Genomic DNA, 21366 nt, shown 5'->3' on the forward strand with positions numbered 1-21366 from the left:
ATCCATTTGAAGGGTTCCGGTCAATTGTGGACCTTCGACTCGCAACAGCTAGAGCTTTGAAGGAGTAAGTATGTCGACTGAATGATGTTTAATCCTTGATTTTTTTTTGGATAAATTGCTTCGGAAAGAACATTTCGCTTTGCTAAGATTTGTCTTCATTAAGTAGTGCAAATTTCTTTGGGATGGTACGGTTGGAATTCACAGATTTTCCCCCGAATTTCACTATTCAGCGGGAAGTAAAATTTGAAGGTACGGTGTGTATTACGAAAATATGAAGAGGATATTTCTGCCATTTTGTTACCCAGCACACCCATTAACCTCATTTATCAAACAGCGGGCTTCGATTTATATGTCAGTGGAAATTTACTACCAAATGCATGGCCCATTAACCTTAACTGCCGCAGAACCAATTACATTTGCTCAAGTTTGCTTAAAGTGCCTTAACCCAACCAATTAATCAAACACGGCCAAGGTGTGTTCTCTTTGGTTATAAATTTATCATGGAAAAAGGAGGATAAACAAAATTTTACCCTTTAAATCCTTCCTTTCTAAGGCTGGTAACTGGTTCGGTTCGGTTAAAACCGAACCGGTTTACCGGTTAACTGGAACCGGATAAGAGCAATTTTATTAACCGGTAACCGAACCGATTTAAATTTCGGTTAACCGATTAATCCAGAGAGAGAAAGAGAGGCTACTTTTATGCTCCTCTGATTACGAAAGCCAAATTAAAAATAATGAATTCCAAAGTTCCTATCTCTACCGCCTAAAGTCAAAGAATCCATCAACTAAATAATTCTTCAAGAGAACATTGAATTGAACCAGGGAACATGGTATGTTAATAGCCATTGTCTGTTCTGAAAATGCTTCAAGGAGCTCTATATGCGATTAATATTTTCACCTAAAGCAGCAGGTACTTAGCAAAAGGTAAATTAATGCAAGGAAGCTCTACTTGCATCTAATTCTCGAATTAGCAGTACATTACCCCAACTCAAAAGCAAAAACCCAAAAAAGAGAGAAAGAAGCTGGGCTGAGCGAGCTTGGCGCTCAATAGGAGTGAGCAATAATTAAAATGATTATTATTACTACTATATAAAATAGTCAATAATTACTCTAAATCTCGGTCAATTTTAAAAAAAATAAACTTTTCAATAATTACTCTTAATTTATACTCTTAATCTTTGGTTAATATATATGTTTTGAAATTTTGGATTATTATTTTTTAAGGATTTCGAATCTTGTATATTGAATGTTAATTAGTTATTTAAACTTTAAAAAATATATTGTATATTTATTTTGGTTATTTGGTTTTAACCGAAACCGAACCAAAATATTTCGGTTCGGTTTTGTTCGGTTTTAAGCATGTTCGGTTCGGATTTGGATATTAATTATATAATTCGGTTTTAATTTGGTTTTTGTTATTCGGTTCGGTTCGGTGACCGAATAACCGAATGCTCACCCCTAGCGCTAAATGCGTCGAAACAAGCTGGGCCGAGGTGAGCTCCCGGAGCACGGAGAACGGCAGGTCGTCTGAGGGCCGGGACTCCGCTGCGGTGGTGGCGTTGTATCTCCGCCTGGGCGGCGATATGAAGAGGTGGTAGTGGTGACGACCGGTGAGGTGCCGACGGCGAATGAGAGGCAGCGAAAAAATTTCGAAGGGGACGATCGGTGACAGCGCCGGTAGCCGGTGGGAAGAGGCGCCGGTGGGGAGAGAAACAAGGCAAGAGGCGCCGCGCAAGGCTTAGGCAGCAGATGCGAAATCTGCTGTGAATGAATGCCCTAATTTGTGATTATTGAGTATTTTGTAAATTCTAATACAATACGTATTAATTAATTAATTAATTTAACAATTACACCGGTTAATTCGGTTTAATCGGTTAACCGACCGATTAAACCGATTAACCGGTTAACTGAAAATGTGATAACCGATAATCGAACCGATTAAAATCGGTTATCGATTAACTGATAACCGATTTTTTCGGTTCGGTTACGATTTTAACCGGATAACCGGAACCGGTTTACTTTTGTCCTTGTTAGCATGTGTACATTATTGTCAGAACTTAGAACCAATCTAGACCTTTTTTTTCTTTCTTTAAATTAATGGATAAGATTGAATGGTTAATTTTAATATTTTAAATTTCAAGCTTTTTTGTTAGAATATTTTGTAATTGTGGAGTAATGTGACCTATTTGTAGTTCCTATTTTGTCATGATCGCATTTTGCTAAGGATTTAGTGAGAAGGGCTAAATATGATGAGAAATGAGAATGAATCTGAAACGTGCAAGATATTCAAATCTTATGTCTTATATTTATTTGAATTAATAGTGAGATATTTAGTTAACTAATAAATCAATAACATCAATGAATAAGCTGCTTATAACTTACGAATAGTCATTCTCATCGGGGTTCAATTTTGGAGGGGGGTAGGGGTGAAAATTTCACCATATTAACTGAATACGACTATTCGTACATTACAAACAGCTTATTCATGGATTTTATTGATGTATTCATTATTCTATTTCTCACGAAAGTTAACATTCTCACTAGGTCTTAACTCTACATATATAGGTGTGGTTCTAGTGAGAACTACATTTTTCGTGAGAACATGAGAACCATTAAAATTAATGCATCTGCTGTTAAAATTAATGCACTCGAAAATATTAAAAGTTTCGCTCCCTCCAAGATTCAAACTCTGGTGATGTATTCATCCGCAAGATGATACATCCACCGTTGATTTTGATGATCAAATGATTGAAAATAGTTCTCCGTTCTTATTTTATTTAGTGGTTTTTACTAGAGCCTAATATTTTAATGCAAATATAATATTTGAATATTATAAGTATATTATATACATTCTAATCACGCCTAAGCATTTAGTATTTTGTTGTGTTTATAATTAAATCCAAATATCCTTTACTTTTTACATGTCCCCAAAACAAATATGCTCTGATGTGGAGTAAATCATGCATCAACGCTGATTATCTCATTTATATATAAATATTTAATTTAGGTCCGATTAAAGTAAAATCAAAGTTAAAAGGGAAGTATAAATCAATGATACTCGACGAAAGTTAAGTCAGAGCTGGCAGTGGAGAGGAAACTTATAAATTGAGTCAGAGCTGATAACCGAGAATAAAACTAGCCATTTAAGTTTGAGGCAAAGAGAAACGGAAATATCATGTCATGACAGAAGGGAAGATGCGCCATCCCTGATGAAGAGATTGAAGTAGAGGCGAGAAGTGAAGAAAATATCATGTCACAACAGAGGTGAAGATATGCCAATTTTGATGAGAAAGTGCATACGAAAGCAATTAATCAATTAGCAGAAAAAAAGTGGTAGTTAGATTGCCAAGTGACATGAAAAATTCGCGCATGGTACATGATAACACTCACTTTTATATGATTTTTAATGTTCTTATGATATCAATTTTATAGGGAATTGAGTGTTTGATAGTTATTTTGTGCTTAAATTGTTTTATGTTGTAAAATGTGATATTTGCTCATACTTTCATGAATTCTATAAAAATATTGAAGCTAAATTTTAAAGTATGGTCTGAATGAAAGTTGTATATCATTGCGATACGAGTTAGTGAGCGCAAACGGATCATAAATCGGAGTTCGGGCGAAGGAGATATGGCCGAAACAAGAAAGTCGCGCGCAGTTGTAACTTAGAATTAATTGCTTTCATAGATTAGATTTATTTTCTGCAAGACTTCAAGATTCAAGCTGTTCATTCTGAACTCTTTCCAGCTTTTATCTATTTTATTTATTTTAACTCTTTTTAATTATGTCTTAGAAGCCCTTGGAAACCATTTGCCACGTGTCACACTCCTAGCGCGCCACATACACATATTGCGTGATCCATATTTGGATCTATACCATTGGCATCGCCGCATTCTCGTCTCCGCCGCTACACCGTCATATGTCGCCTAACACCAACTGTAATTACATCATTCGATGCACCCCCATCTGTCGCACATCCTCTCTTTCACTCATCTGCAATTACACAAAATCTCCAAAATCTCTACTCACACTTACACATTGAATCACACACCCACCCATCTACACGATATGCTCAACATCCCTTGCACGTATTAGGTTGTTTTCTGTTTTCTTTTCTAAATTTCGTCCTTCACCCAAATAATGGCAATGGGCTACTTCGGGGCTACATAGCAGTAGAGCGGAGGTGTGTCACGGTGGCGATGGACGTTAGTGATTCTTCAGTGAGAGACCGATTTTTTATATCTACCGTGTGGCTGACGGATCTAAATAATTGGATAAAAGATTATACTTGATTACTGATCAAAGCAGCTAAAGTTATCAAAGGGAAGAGCTGCGATATCATACCTAAAGAGGAACAATGAATTTTTATCGGGCCCTAACGCTATCTCAAGCTTTCGTAGTAAAAATCTAGAATACCAAACGATAGGTATAGTCAAGCTATGATCAAACGATAGGTACAGTCAAGATATGATCCCTATCATGAGTAGGGATGTCAATCCAGCTCGAAACCCGTGGGCCGACCCGAGTAACCCGATAAAATTAGAGGGTTAGGGTTGAAAAATCGCAACCCGATTATAAATCGGGCTAGCCCGTCAGGCTGGCCAGCCCGTTGGGCTACTATATTTTTTTTTAATTGAATTTTAAAATACTTTAGAGTTTAGGCCTTTAAGGTTTGGCCTGAAATCGAAATTTTTTTCAGCCTCACTAGTCACTAGTGCACCTCCACCCTCACTTCAGTCATTCTTCCTCTACCGCCGACCGATCTACCACCTCCAGCCACGCCTACCGCGCCTCCCTCCCCTCTGGCGCATCCACTCCCACCAGGCAACCGCGTGGCCGCGCCTCTTTATATATTAAAGATATATAATTTATATCTTTAATATCTATGTATATTTTATACATTATACATTAGATCATTAAGAATAATAAAATATCCTATTGGAGTCAAATATTTCTACTTCCTCAGAAAGTCATCAAGCTATTATAAGCAGCTTGTAGGAACTTTCTGTGGTCAGGGAAATCTGGTGCTACTAAAAGAGATCTTGTGGCGTGGGAACACTTGTGTCAGCCTAAAAAAGCTGGATGATGGAATCTCACTGATATAAGATGGTGGAACAAGGCTGCAATTAGCAAACAATTCTGGAAAGTTGTTTAGAAAAAAGATTGTTTGTGGATAAAATGGGTTCATGAGTATTACATCATAGGACATAGCTGCATTACTTGTGTCATTCCAAACCAAGCTTCATGGATTATTCGAAAAATATTGGGAGCCAAGACCTACTTTGCTCAACTCAATTCAGGTAATTGCAGCCTAACTCGGTCTACATTCTCTCTTCGAAGAATGTATGTGGCAATGAGGGGTGATGCCCCAAAGGTGGAATGGCAAATGATGCTTACAAGGAATATTGCACCACCCAAGTTTATATTTATAACTTGGTTGGCTATTTTAAGAAAACTATCTACTGTGAAAAAGCCGGAGAAAATTAGAATTTATTGTGACAAGGAGTGTTCTCTGTGCATGATTGAGAATGAAACTATTGATCACTTATTTTTCAAGTGCTCCTTTTCAAATATTTGGAAGCAACTTGCTAAATGGAGTGGGGTTCATGAACAGGTGTTAGATTGGCAAGGGGAGCTGAGCTTCATGGAGACACAATGCAGAACCAAGTCTGGAAGGCAACTTCTCTATTGGTTGGTGCTATCCTTTGCGGTTTATTGTATATGGAAGGAACGAAATGCAAGAAATTTTGGGGATAATGTGTGTACGATTGAGCAAGTGGTTAGACAATGTCAACTACATATAGTTACAATGGGAGCAAATGATAGGAAAGTGATGAGATATTTGAAGAATTAGACCCAGTTAGTAGTCTTTGTTTTGTTAGCTTGTAAAGTTTTGCAATATTGCTCATTGGTAATAAAACCCCTCTATTTACCATAATAATAATAATAATAATAAAATACAAATGATAATTTTATTTTTACGCCTATAACCAGGTTAGCTCCCATGGGCTAGCCCGAAACCCGAACGTTTAGGGTTAGAGTTGAAGATTTACAACCCGAAAAAATCTCCAGCCCGATTAATCCGCATCCGATTAACTCGAAACCCGATAGGGCTAACCCGAAAACCCAATGGACTGGCCCGATTGACATCCCTAATCATGAGCTTAACTTACCCACGAAACATGTCCTTAGTGTGTTTACATCTCATTTCATCATTTTATTTTGGGTTAGCTAGTAAATTTAAAAGCGTGATATTAAGGCCAAATTACAAATACAACCCCACTTTCAAATCCTGGCAAAATAATACCCAACCTTTTAATTTGTCACAATTAGAATCATCCTCAACTTGGACCATTTTAACTTTCAATTTTAAATAAATTCTTGTTGTTCGAACCCTTAATTCAAGAAAACAAAAATTGAACTTTGATGGACATATCACTTGACTATCAATACTTGTTAATCATGACGAATTTAGCCAAAACACCAAAATAATCGACAATAACAACTAATACTTGCAAATTTTGTAGATTTAAAATCGAAAGTCCTAGTTACAAAAGAAAATCGCAAATTGCGAAAAGTTCGCGACTTTAAATCCAATTAACCCTTTTTATATTTGTTATGAATCATGATCCGGGGTTGTGATATCATCAAATAATAAATTTAATTTCATTTCCTTGTACAAATTCAATAGCATTTCATTCAAAATGTAATATGAATCAATAAATTCTAACTGACTTCTGAAATAATAACAGAATCTGACTATACAGTCACAGGCAGGATTTAACTTAATCCTTAGGCGAGGAAGTCCTAGTTACAGAAAGAAAATGAAATTACATTTAAGATTCTAAACGAATACGTATACGAGTTTTCTGTAAATTCTTCCAACGGAATTGTATGTGCAAGAAACCAGAAAAGCATCAAGAAATATTTTGCTAAAGCAATCTTGTAAATCATAAAAAATAGGATTGGATTCATACTATCAGGTCAGAGCAAAGAAGGCCATATTAGTATCAGGCGTAGATACTTAAGAATGCTACCTAAACGCATGTCGACAGCAGGAGAATGGGTGTACAGTAGCAAGAGCAAGGAACTACCATCTTGATAACTAGATTTGAAGCTCAAGCATCATATGGCATGTTTTTCGTCTTAAATTATGCTATTAATCAATTGTAACGGATTTATAATGTACAGGAATATCCGAATATGATTCAAGGTATAATCATAGATATCATGGCAGTAGAAGAAGACTGGCGGAATGACATACCTTGCTGCTATGATCAGAACTGAACTCATTTATCTCTACTGTTAAACTGGTTCGAAATACAGCACCAAACTAAATGAAGATGCAGACTTCAATTGCTTAAATCCTACCTCCACGTAGAACCACCAAGTCTAATCACCTCCTCAGTGCCACTAGGCTTGCCATGATCCTTGTCCTTGCCTGCATCTTCCTTTTGACTGCTCAAGTCGCCGTATAGATCTTTGAGCTTGGCAAGATTACTAGAGACAGACATCTTGTCCTTGCTTCCATGTCCAGAGGGACTAGAACGACTTTGGTCCTGTCCACTTTGTTCATAAATGCTTTGACTTCGGCTCCGGCTCCGGCTCCGGCTCCGGCTCCGACTCCGACTCCGACTCCGAATCCGGTGGGAACTACCTCTATGATACAGTTCATCTCGGTTACTCCTATCATGATCCCTTCTATAGCTTTCACGGGACCTTCTATCATAATCATACCTCCTATCTCTCTCTCTATCCCTATCACGCACTCTCTCCCTATGCTCCCTATCTCGATCTCGGTCATGATCCCTGTCCTTTTCTCTGCCCCTGTCTCTGTCGGAATATTCTCGGTCAGATAAATCACGGCTCTGGCTGCGGTGGCGACTGGGGGATCGTCTTGAATCATCCGCTCTGTCATAAGATGGATTAACAGTTCGACGGACAGGAGATGAATCCCTTGTAGATGCACGGTGAGGAGCACGCTGTCCAAAAGAGACAGAAAGGGCTGCTTTGACTGAAGGGGGCCTTCTGGCAGTCTCCTCAGATCCGCGTGTGGTCTCACCAGTAACACCACAGTGTTTTGTAGGTAATTTCATATTTTCAAGATTGGCTATAATAGTACGCATAACAGGAACAGGAATCCGGGGGAAAAGTGTGTCAAAGTAATACTGCAAGAAGAAACAAATTTGTAAGCAGCCATGTGAGGCTAGTGTTATCTAAAACAAAATAAAAGGAAATGGAAGAAACTTGACCGAGTCCCAAAGCAAAATAGGAAAATGCTATATGACCTGTCCAAGAAGCAGATCACGCACATAGACACCCATTGTTGTCATCTTGCCATTAGAACCAGGAGAGAATTCCTAAAGTAGAATTAAGAACACCCATGTCATGTGATAGCAAAGCTTAAATGGAAACAAAGTTGATGTTAAGGAGACAAAATATTACTTATAACAATAGATGCTACATAGTACATATCCAGACTGTTTCATAACATGACTCTCAGTGTTTGGATATATAATTCCTCACATCAGCTTCACTGCAGTAGTTCAAAACCCTGAAGCCTCCACAAAAATACATAAAAGAAAATCTCTAGTGGAAAGTGGGATGTCATGGTATTCATTCATTTAAAGCTATTACTGAAAGACGCAAGACCATGTTCATTCCAAATGATAGTTTGCACACAAACACAATTCACCTGCACAGGATTCATGCTGATGCACCACTGAGGAATTGTAAAATCCTTCCATCCTGAGCGATCAGGTATCAGAAACACATAAAAATATTTCACAAATCATATACAAGGGTTCTATTTACACAGAACCCGCATAAAGATCACAAACTCACAGCAAGAAATGTAGGATAGCTGAAATGATGCACAGAGTTGCCGCATGCACAGACTACTGGAAGCAGACAAAAGCAGTTACCTCTATGATACTAGCTATTGATAATTTGAGATGCTTCTTGTTGAGTCTCTACCAGTAAAGAATATCAAAATACTTAGGACATGCTTGGTATGATGGGATGGAGTGGAATGAGGGGGGAATGGAATGGAGGGAGGAACGGAATGACAATTCCCATGGGTTGAGGGGGGAATGAAATGACTATTCCCATCGGTTAAGGAAATAATGGCTATGCCTAATCTAGTGGGAATGGTGATTCCTAAGAAAACATTATACCAAGCAAAGGAATGGAATGGAGGTAGGCATCATCATTCCATTCCTTCCTTCATTCCATCATACAAAGCATGTCCTTAGTCTTATCTTAGAATGCCAAATTCAAAAAAGAATAGATAGAATTGCAGATACTTTAGGTGTAAGTATAACCAACCACTTCTTATCCCTAGACCTAAAAATTTGAATGCAATGCTAAACCATATTAATCAGTCCCTACACAACAAAAGCCATGAGAGCAAATAAGCCAGTCACCACTTGATTTCATTTCTGATGTTAATTGTCCATCCCGCTCCACAGAATAAAACAGATAAATGCAATATACTTTCTTCAGATTGCATGAGAACTAAATATGAAGGTGTTGTATTATATGAACCACTTCAAGCAAACAGAAAGAAGCAGATATGGAATATGCATCTTACCTCATCGTCTCTTAGGTATGGTTCATACCAACTCCACAATGTCTTTGGATCAGCTACATACCTTAAGTAAAGAAATCCAACCTGCGAAACTTATCATTAGCAAGTTCTCACTTCTCAGCAAAAGCTTGAAGCAACTAATATTACTGACTGCATATTAGCCAATCAGCAAACAAATACAGCTGACAGATTAGTGATCCAAGATCTACCCACACCCAAGAAAGCAAGAGTAAGCGAATAAGAGAAAAAGAAGTGCTACTAGACAGCAAGAGACGAGGAAAAAAAGGGTGATGGCTCCAAAACTGAACATACTTCAAAAATGAACAAATATAACATTTCCTTGTTCCACGGCCTCAAATCGAAGTGCATGTCATTTTCCAGTTATTGCTCAGGTGTTTTTAGTAGTAATATATTTCATAAAAGCTACTAACAGTTAGCAATCAGTGATCATTTTTGTGAAATTTGATATTACATTTGCATATATGTAGAATAACATACAATAAGAAATAAACAATATGAATATACTAATTTACATAAATCAAAGCTAGGCTAGGGCGAGGGGACTCAAACTCAATCCCATCCCCACCTTATTATCATAGTTGGGGGATGATTTCGAACAGGCTGCAGGATTCAGCTTATACAGGTACCATGTTCTGGGCAGGGTGGTATTGTCATTCCCAAACAACTGGCTATTCAATGAGTAAAATTAGTTTAACATTAGTCATAAATTTAGTTGCTAATGACAGGGTCAAGTCAGAACCTACATCTATGTCTATGATAACACTGAAGAAAGGACTTCCAAATTCTTGGAAACTAATTCCATCTCGCCACATAATTCCTATTGATATGGCTTATCTTCCAGCATCACTAGCCATCACAATCATGGGAGCGGGCTAGTGAGGAAATTTCCATACTTGTGGTGATTATTACATTTAATTTAAAACCACTGACATTCTGTCCTCATAGCAGTTAGCATATCTTACGTCTTTCACTACTCAAATTTTATGCTTCAACATATCTTGCACTGTGACAACATTGAAGCCCACTTGCATTTACCTCGTTTTTTGGGGGGTAAGTTAACCTGAATGACTATTTGCAATACAAAATCAATAACTTCCTATTCTTCTCCACTCTGAAGTTTAAAAGGTGGCTGTAGCCTGTACAAACCGAATATGCATTTCTCATTGTACATCTCTTAATTTTATTAATCTTCATTACTCCAAATCACTCTGTTGCACCAGAAGTTCAAACCAGAACTTTCACTCCAAAACATTAGAGGATGTTCACTGAACTCATTCACAGCATCATAAAGTTCCTAATGTTTTTGGAGTTTGAGTATATTCAAGTATGTTTTTATACTTAGATAAAAAAGATCATGAAACTTATCAAACATAACAATGGTGCAATTCTAAAGGAGCAAACGAAATCTACTTGAAGTAAGAGCTAAAAATCTCCTTACTTTAAAGAATATAAGAGTCTAACAACTTGTTCAGGAAATTTTTAAGATCTAAAAGATAATAAAATATCTATAAAACACCTTAAAAAATGTCACCCAACATCCTCCTTAACTTTTCTTTGAATGAGGACAAGATAAGACTTGTATAGTACCACACATATGTTTAAAGCACTAGAAAGAACCACTAAAAAGTTTTATATATATATATATATATATATATATATATATAGGGTGTGGTTCTAGAGAGAACTACATTATTTGTGAGAACGTGAGAACCATCAAATCTAATGCATTCACTGTAAAAATTAATGCATTCGCTGTTAAAATTAATGCATTCAAAAAAATAAAAAAAATTGCTCCCTTCAGGATTCGAACCCAGGATCTGCATTCATCCAACAAGATGATACATCCACCGTAGATCTTGATAATCGAATGGCTGAAAATGGTTCTCCGTTCTTTTTTTATTTATGGTTCTTTCTTGAACCTCTCCCTATATACGTGAGTGAGATTATAATCATAGTATATAGATCATAATCTTAACCACACATCTTAAAAATCTGATGGCTGAGAATTTTCCGCATTCTTTTAAGTTTTTAACGCATTTTTAGGGTAAAAGGGTGTAATTGTCCTTTAGATATTTGATGGTTGAGAATTTTTTTAAACGCGTTTTTAGGATGCATAATGCTACATACAAAAGTAATGGATAATTTCAAAAAATTTATAAATTATAACTAATCTGAAACTTATCTCTTTCAGTTTTAACAGAATTTCATCATAAAGTCCGAACATATCCATATTTTTTGCGATCAATCTTAAACACAAAAATAAATGATAAACATAAAAGTGCACATATAAATTCAATAAAAATATAAGTTATCTGGAACTGAGCACAAAACTAAATAATGTTAAACACAAAAGTGCATATATAATTTTTTTTAAGTTATCTTGATATGATCTCTTTCTATTTTTACGGGATTCCATCATGAAATTAGAGTATAACCATATTTTTTTAAAGAAATTGATAGAGAAATATATATTTTTTATTATGAAATTGTGATTGGACCGTATATGTTTGGTAAGGAAGATAATCTTCTCTTTCGAAAATAATCAAAAATTGGAAGTGTTCAATTTAAACATCAGATCGTAGCTCTTCATATAAAAAGAAAGAAGTGAGAATTCTTGAGCGCTGAAAAAAGATCCAATGATTTCAAAAGAGTTGAACGAAGTGTCATGTGAGATGAAAATCTCATGTATAATTTTGTACAAAGACAGTAAACATGGCATATCTGTCAAATATCATTCCAAAAATTCGAAATACATCTTACATAAAGCTGTTTGAACACAAAAATACATATAGTTAACCACAAAAGTGCAACATGCATATAGTTAAACACAAAAGTGGATAAGTTTGAGATCCATGTGAATTTAATAATAGCCCTCCACGTTTTTTATACTGAAAGTGATCTCTTCCTATATTATATTACAATAATACCCCTCTGCATTTTTTTACTAGAAGGCTCTGCCACAATTGCATTTCTAGTGTGGCCACATGAACATAATACGTGATCCAGATTTAGATCTACTATATACTACCTAAGGAAGGGTATCTAGTGGTTCAAATAAAAACCTCGTTTAACGTAAAAACTACGAACTATTTGCACTTAACATATAAAATATATAAAGTCCGCACTTCTGTGGTCCTGGATTCGAATCCGATAAGGAGCGCAATTACAGTACAGTTACAGGACCACGAAAGTGCAATTTCTTTATAGGTTAAGTGCAAGTTTTGTAGTTTTCACATTAAATGAGGTTTTTACTATATATTTTAAATAAGGCAAATTTGGTCAAATACCACTCCTTTTCATTTCATGAACTATTTAATTAGTAGTTCATGTATCTCCATACACCCAAACATTACCCCTCCCCCAAAAAAAGAAAAAGAAAAAACATGTACTAAGAAAACAGCTTCATGCTAAGACACTACTTACCGCTCTTATGTAAGGAGAATCTGAGTGCTTCAACAGGCCATGCATCTGCTTGACTGTAAGTTTCATGGTGAAGAACTTGTAAAGAAGACAGAAAGCAGTTGACGGACCACGGCAATTACCAGTCATCCATGGCTCCACATGGGTCACAGTAACATATATCTCATCAATGACTTCATGGTATGTCTTCAATCTCAATAGGTCACGAAAGTAATCAGAAGAAAGTATATTCATGCACAAGACCTTCTCCAACAATTGATCAATTGGCCTCCCAGATGACTTAATTTCCGCCATTATGAATCATCCACTGCCTACACCATCATGTTAAAAGAATCATTTTTCATCAAAAAGAATTACAACCAAGTACTTCTTCCAACATACTTAAAGCTACACGATGGGGAAAAACAATAAGCATCTAAACAAATTAGCAAGGAAACTATGGCAAATTAGAAAACCATCATTCTAATAAAGTTCATACATAATAGATCAAAACTTTCACTTCTAGTGAACATGATCACTTTCTCCAGATCATCAAATAAAGGATGAGATTATAAGAACTTGGAAAGTGTTTAACTAACAAAGTCTGTCAGTGACCTGATCCGATGTTCATCTGTGAGCATCCGCGACGTTACACATCACCAAGACACCAACTACAAATCGAACTCCATAAACATAACTTTTGCATTAGAGAAGAGTTGCACATATTTTTGCTAAATCAAACTCCCCCCCCCCCCCCCCCAAAAAAAAAATAATAATAATAATAAATAAATAAATAAATAAAGTTGTAGATTCTAGTCACGAAAGACAAAGCTCAAATCTTCAGAAGAGCACAATACAGATTAGAAATTAAGCAAATTTATTGTTTTGATAACTATAGCAAATGAAATCGCCAGGCAAAGACGCACAAAGACTATCCCAAGCAACTAGCCTTAAATTCGCAAGGCATAACTCGAGGAAAAACGGATTACTTCGAACATTTATCGTACCTGGAATCGGAGGATTAAAGAGGTGGAGAGAAAAATCGCGGAGTCGTGATGAACCCTAGCTAGGATGTTAGAACTCTGGCGCTTGAACGATGGGGGTATAGAAGTAAAACTACTTATCTATTTCTTCTGCAAATTATAGAGTATTTTAGAACTCAGCGGAGTAGATGGCTACATACAAGCTAGGGCTGGGAATTTTGGGATCGGGTAATCGGGTATCCGATACCCGATCCGAAAAAATCGGGTATCGGGTACCCTATACTCGAAAAATTAGGGGTCGGGTTCGGGATCGGGTATTTAGGGTCTAAAAAAATCGGGTATCGGGTATACCCGAAATACCCGAATTTTTAATTAAGTGTATTTTAAATTCCCTATTTCCCTAATTCCCTTCGCCAGTTCAGGCATATTCGCCCAAATTCCACCAAATTCCCTATTTCCCTTCCTTTCCCAAATTCGCCCAAATTCCCTATTCGCCAAATTCCAGAGTCTCGTCTCCGCCTCCCGCCCTGCTGTTCCAGAGAATCTCTGGCCTCCCACCCAGCGCCCCTCGCCCGCCCGCCGTTCCTGTCTCCTCGACGTCGCGACCCTCGCCAATCGCCCCCAGATCCGAGACCCTTGCTCAGTCGCCCAACCGTTTCCGATACCCTCGACCCTCGCCAGTCGTTCCCGTCGTTCCGCCGCCGCCTACGACTTCGCCCCGCAGCAGCCGGCCGCATCGCCTTCGAGCTCCAACAGGCGTTGCTGCTTCTTCTTCTTCCTCTTTTTTTTTTTAAATAAACAGATATGCTTTTTTTTGTCTTGGTTTGAGAATTGAGCAAAAAAAATGAAATTCTGTACAGATTTGAAAGTTGCTACAAATCGACGGTGGGGGTTGAATTTTGGTGGAATTTCGTTGTGAGTTTTGGTGGAATTTTGGGTTGAATTTTGGTGGAATTTCGATGGAAACTGGAAACGGAAAACTGAGTCGACTCAGGTAATTTAGGGTACCCGAATACCCGACTCGGGTACCCGAGTCGGGTATTAGGGTACCCGATTTCAATTTCGGGGTCGGGGTCGGGTATAGGGTTTAGGGGATTTTCGGGTTCGGGTACCCGATTTTTTCGGGTAAGGTACCCGAACCCGACCCGATTCCCAGCCCTAATACAAGCATACTGTCTACCGAGACTCGGGTGTAAATGAATTGAATATTTTTCCTCGATTTGAAATTAGATTTGAAATTGCCCTATTCGTATTCGAAATTATTCGATTCATATTTGATAACAAATACTCGACTCGATTCGATTCGATTCGATTCGATTAGTATTCAAATATATATATATATATATATATATATATATATATATATGGAAGAGTTCAATGGAGACCACTCCCCTATATAGAGAATGAAGACCAAATCTGAGTCATTGATCTCACCAAAATCAATGAATCAGATTCATCTGAATTCTTCAAGTTTAGAAAATCCCGTAAATTTCTCATTTTCCAATTCTGGAAACCAACGAACATTATTACGAACATAAGTATGATTATTTGTATGTTCATTTATTTTTATACGAACACATCGACGAACATTAGTATGTTCGTAAGTTCATAATAATGTTCGTTGGTTCTCAGAATTGGAAAATGAGGAATTTACGAAATTTCCTAAACTTGAGGAATTCAGATTAATCTAATTCATTGATTTTGGTGAGCTCAATGGCTCTGATTTGGTCTATATTTTCTATATAGGAAAGTGGTCTTCATTGAAGCTGACCATATATATATATATATATATATATATATATATATATATATATATAGGGGAGGGCTATACAGAAAACTCTCCTGAGACTATAATATAAGAACAAATCCTGACCATTTAAATCAATTATTGTACGGATGTGATTAAATCTTGATGGGCTGTTACATTCGGCCTTCAAATACTTATAGTTCACAGCAATAAATCGGTCAAGGGTATATTTGGGTACTCGAATCTTAATTCTCTCTCTCTTAATTACGTGTTTCCGGAATTAAAGCGAATTAATTTTGGAAACGAAGATGTTATCATCGAAATTCAGAATTAGAACACCTTCACTGCATTTGCTAGGGTTTGGGGTACTTTTTCGTTTTTGTGGCTAAGAAATTCCAAAAATTAAAAATACACTCTGAATCGATTTTTAGTGCACAAGCTTCAGAAAATTTTGCTCTTGTGAATCGACTCAATTCCTTCAACATCATTAAGTTATGGCGAAAACAAAAGGGAACAAGAATGGTGAGTTTTTCGATTCTTTTGGTGATTAAAATTTTTATTTGATACAATAAACTATGGAGTCTTTTTGTTTTTGGTTTGGTTGCTGATTCCTAAAATGATAAGAATTTATGATTTGTGGATGAATAATGGCGGCTATCACATGTTCTAGAATATTAGGATTTCAAAACATTTAACCAAATAATAATTTAGGCCGAAGGATATAGCCGCTAATTTGGTTGAATAAAATACACCATCGGTTTCAAATCTAAATTTTTACGAAATGGGCTCATCGAGAACCATCAATTCCTGCGTGAAAGATTGAATATTTGCATCTGCTAAATAAATCTTACAGTATGAATTATGTAGCTTGTGCTAATGCTAGTATGAATTATTTAGCTTGTGCAAATGAATGAATGGTATGACTTTTTAATGCATTTGCACAGGATAAATAATTCATACGTTAATTCGTAAAAAAAATGTTAATAATTCATACAATTGAAGCATCTGCATCTGCCTAATAATTCATACACTTAATTAGGTTTGATTCTTAAGTTCTAAGAATTTTTAATGCAGGCGAGGTGTAGTAAAAAAATATATTTATTGTTTTTTTAATGTATGTTTTGACAGTGCATATTGCATGAATTATTGACCATATTTTCCTTTTTTTGCAGTGTCTTTGCGAATATTGAATTCAGACGAATATCCCTATGTCCTATAAAACTGAAAGGCATCTTCTTCACATTTAAATGCTTGACCTATATATGGCTTGATAGTATCGCAAATTGGTATATATAACTGGTGAATGTCATTCTCGCCTTGATTGTGCAGACCGTCTGTAATTAGAACGATATAAAGGAATCAACATATTAATAAATGGAAATTTATTTATGATTAATAAGACCCCGTAATCGTAACGACATAAAATATTATAGATACATCACGCAACATTTCAATGGTCAGTGGCCGCCAAAAGTGATCTACATACAAACTGTAATGAATTGTATGAAATGAGACAAATAATTCACTGTTACACAACTTATACGGATAATTCGTCAAGTAATTCATTATATTATTGTCTTGGAATGAATTATGTAAAATAATTAACTGACATGTATAGTTCATAATGAGTACTTATTTAGTTCATACGATTTCATACTAGTTCATGCATCAACAATAAAATAAATAATGAAATAGTCTGAATTAAATGTGATATGATGCACATAACAAGTTCGCAGAAAAAATTCTATGAAAAATCAATCGTGTAATCCCCAATATGATGAAAAGAATGATGTTTCTGTTCTTTTACGTTTAGGTATAATATTAATTAAAGATTTGTTTAGATATGGAAAATCAATGGTGTAATCCCCAAAATCAAGCAGTAATTAAAAATAAAAGAATGAAATTACCATCCTAACCTAAACTAAGTTGGCGTGAATTGCAGGGCTTAGAAATAGAAAAATTTCTGGCCATCATATATATATATAGGGGATGGCTATTGTGAGAGCACCTCTTAAAATTAGAAATAAGAACTAGGAAAAATGTTTAAATTTTATGTAGAACACGTATGAATTCACTGTATAAATGTATGAATTGCGAAAATTAAATTTTTGCTATCTTTGAGATTCGAATTCAGGACCATGAATTCATCCAACATGCGTATATCTTGATGATCTAAGGGCTGAAAATGATTCTTATTTTATATCTTAAGAAGTATACTTATTTTAGGCCCTCCACTAATACATATATGAAATTATGATATCTGATTCAATATTCGTAGATATATATATATATATATATATATAGGGGTGGGCTACCGTGAGAGCACATCTTAAAATAAGAAATAAGAGCAATTTTTAATGTATGAATTTTATGTAGAACACATATGAATTCATTGTATAAAGGTATGAATTGTGAAAAATAATTTTTTGCTACCTTTGGGATTCGATCTCAGGACCATAAATCCATCCAACAGGATTACGAATCAACCGTAGATCTTGATGATCTAAGGGTTGAAAATGATTCTTATTTTATATCTTAAGAAATGCTCTTATTTTAGCCCTTCCCTATATATATATATATATATATATATGGAAGAGTTCAATGGAGACCACTCCCCTATATAGTATGTTCATTTGTTTTTATACGAACATATCGACGAACATTAGTATGTTCATTTATTTTTGGGAAAATGTGCAGATTGGCCCCCGAAGTAGTAGCCCCTATAGCGTATAACCCCTCTTACTCACTGCGTGCGCAACTAAACCCCTGAACTCCGAGAAAATGGTGCAAATTTCCCCCTCTGACCTAACGCCGTTAAGTGTCCGTTAACGTTTGGGTTTAATTGCACCCTCTACTTCAGGGGTGGATCTGCACCTTAATATATATATATATATATATATATATATATATATATATATATATATATATATATATATATATAATTTCAGCAACCCACCTCCGGCATCAACTTAACCGCCTCTGGTATTCATCGGCTCCAACTTACACTTTGTCAGCTCGCACGCGCTCAATCTCTTGATCGTCGACTACTCATCGGCTCCAACTTACACCTTATTGGTGATGCTGTTGTATGTCGGCGGTAAGCAGTCGACGATCAAGAGATTGAGCGCGTGCGAGCTGACAAAGTGTAAGTTGGAGTCGATGAGTATGGGGGGGGCGGTTAAGTTGATGCCGGAGGTGGGTTGCTAAAATTATAAAAAAAAAAAAAAAAAATTAAGGTACAGATCCACCCCTGAAGTAGAGGGTGCAATTAAACCCAAACGTTAACGGACACTTAACGGCGTTAGGTCAGAGGGGGGAATTTGCACCATTTTCTCGGAGTTCAGGGGTTTAGTTGCACACACAGTGAGTAAGAGGGGTTATACGCTATAGGGGCTACTACTTCGGGGGCCAATCTGCACCTTTTCCCTTTATTTTTTATACGAACACATCGACGAACATTAATATGTTCGTAAGTTCATAATAATGTTCGTTGGTTCCCAGAATTGGAAAATGAGAAATTTACGGGATTTCCTAAACTTGAAGAATTTGGATTAATCTGATTCATTGATTTTGGTGAGATCAATGGCTCTGATTTGGTATCTATTCTCTATATAGGGAAGTGGTCTCCTGACCCTATATATATATGGGAGGGCTAAAATAATTAAGTACACTTTTTAAGATATAAAATAAGAATCATTTTCAGCCTTTAGATCATCAAGATTTACGGTTGATTCATCATTTTGTTGGATGAATTCATGGTCCTGAGTTCGAATCCCAGAAGCAGGAAAAAATTATTTTTCGCAATTCATACCTTTATACAGCGAATTCATACGTTTTCTACATAAAATTCATACATTTTCCCTAATTTTTACTCACTCCGTCCCAATATTCAAGTCCCGTATTCCTTTTTGAGCCGTCCCATGTAACTAGTCCCCTTTCCTTTTTTAGCTATAATTAAGGATGGATTAGTAACTTAATTACTCCCTACCCACCTCGATTCTGCCACACTCTCTCTCTCTCTCCTCTCTAAATCATCCCCCCTCTCTCCTCTTGTTCCACCGCCTCCAACACCTTCCACCTCTCATCCGCCTCGCGCCTTCGCCACCATTCTCACGCCTCCACCACCATTCTCTTGTGCCGCCTCCACCTTCCTCCTGCTCCGCCTCCAACGCCTCCGCCGCCTCGCGCCTCTGTGAGCTCCAACGCTGCCTCTGCTGCAACAGGCGCTGCCCTCCGCCTCCTTCCACCGCCTGGCACCTCCGGCGCCTCGCGCCTTCACCACCATCTTCCTGCACCGCCTCCTGCTCCGCTTCCAACGCCTCCACCGCCTCGCACCTCCGCGGGCTCCAACGCCGCCTCTGCCCTCCGCCTTCGGCTCTCGCCCACCACCTCTTGCCGTCGGTCGCTGCAGAGAGGAAATTGAACGATTTCCATTTTTCGTTGTTTCGCCCAAAACGATTAGGGCTCGCCTCCACCCTTTCAATTATTTTTGTTGTTTTAATTTCAGAAATTGAAAGATTTCCATTTTTTTATTTCTCTGTGGTGGTGTTTTGGTGTTCCGGCTCAGAAATTGAAATTAAGGCCCAGTGTTTTGGCAGAAATTAGGGTTCGCCTCCGTTTTTTGATTTCCGTGAAGGGTTGTATACTGAAAGCAAGATTTTATGCTTGTATACATTGATTCATTGGTTCACTATGATTCTTCTATCTGAAATATTATTATTGCAAATCCTATTATAGTCCAATTTATCTCATACTATAGATTATATGGTGTGTTGTAGATCACAGAAGATCATATAATTAGAAAAAAGTTGAGATATAAATTGAGTTCACAATCGAGGCAACTATGGACGAGTTGCTGGTTTAGATTGTAGCATAAATGGATAAATAGTTTGTCTTGGCTATTTATTTATGCTAGTACATTCGTGTATTGAACAGGATCACAGTGAGATGAATTCTTATATTATGACTTATTAAGAATCAAGATCTCGGTGACTTAAATAATCTTAACCTTAATTGAATTAATAGGTGTGAATAATTAATTGACTATTGCTTTGATTTATCATGGGTGAGAGTTCTCTTGAAGCTCAATATACTCGATACTTTGGGTGATAGCAATTATTATTTGACATGCGATTATATTGCAATAAGGATCTGTGTCCTACTAATAACAGGATGATAATATCCTCTAGAGGAACTTAATAAGTTTATCGTATTAAACCCTGCAGGTGGAATTAGTTCCAATACGATAATAAGTTTAAGTGGTAGCACTCGAGATGTCGTTTATAATTAAACGACTGATTAATTAATTAATTGATCGTCAGAGGAATTAATTAATTAATGGATATTGGATATCTAAAACCCGGGGATTAATTAAGTCTAATACTAGCCCCGACTCACCTAAAGAATAAAGAGGTAATTCAGTATTAATTTTCTAGTGGAATAAATTAATACTTGTGTCTCGATTTTATTCTGGGCTGAATAGGAAAATTGAGCACTGGGAGGCCAAACTTTATTCAAGCTAGTAGATCTCCGCTTGGCCCATTAAAGGCTTCACTCCATATGGGGCGTCCGTCCATCTCTTTCTCACTTAAGCCTTTGGGCTTTGTCTTAGTTTAATTAGACGATGG

The 21366-nt window shown here is 36.7% G+C and overlaps 1 protein-coding gene across 7 annotated transcripts; it reads right to left on the minus strand.

The window, feature by feature from the left end:
* Window positions 1-7137: 7137 nt before the first annotated feature.
* LOC131021899 (pre-mRNA splicing factor SR-like 1) lies at window positions 7138-14283 on the minus strand. 7 transcript variants are annotated; one of them, XR_009101088.1, is made up of 6 exons: window positions 14017-14165; window positions 13034-13341; window positions 9593-9673; window positions 8696-8748; window positions 8289-8360; window positions 8144-8168 (listed from the first exon to the last, which is right to left on the minus strand). XR_009101088.1 is itself a non-coding variant. In XM_057951222.1 (5 exons), exons 2-5 carry the CDS (start codon window positions 13322-13324, stop codon window positions 7368-7370), a joined length of 1245 nt encoding a protein of 414 aa, XP_057807205.1. In that variant the 5' UTR covers window positions 13325-13341; window positions 14017-14283; the 3' UTR covers window positions 7138-7367. The 7 variants fall into 7 exon arrangements, 5 of the variants coding, with proteins under 5 accessions (XP_057807205.1, XP_057807204.1, XP_057807206.1 ...); XR_009101089.1 differs by having other exon boundaries at window positions 13625-14126; XM_057951222.1 differs by lacking the exon at window positions 8696-8748 and having other exon boundaries at window positions 7138-8168; window positions 14017-14283.
* Between the last annotated feature and the right edge of the window lie 7083 nt (window positions 14284-21366).

This window comes from Salvia miltiorrhiza, chromosome 4 (assembly GCF_028751815.1).
Source record: "Salvia miltiorrhiza cultivar Shanhuang (shh) chromosome 4, IMPLAD_Smil_shh, whole genome shotgun sequence".
NCBI lineage: Eukaryota > Viridiplantae > Streptophyta > Magnoliopsida > Lamiales > Lamiaceae > Salvia > Salvia miltiorrhiza.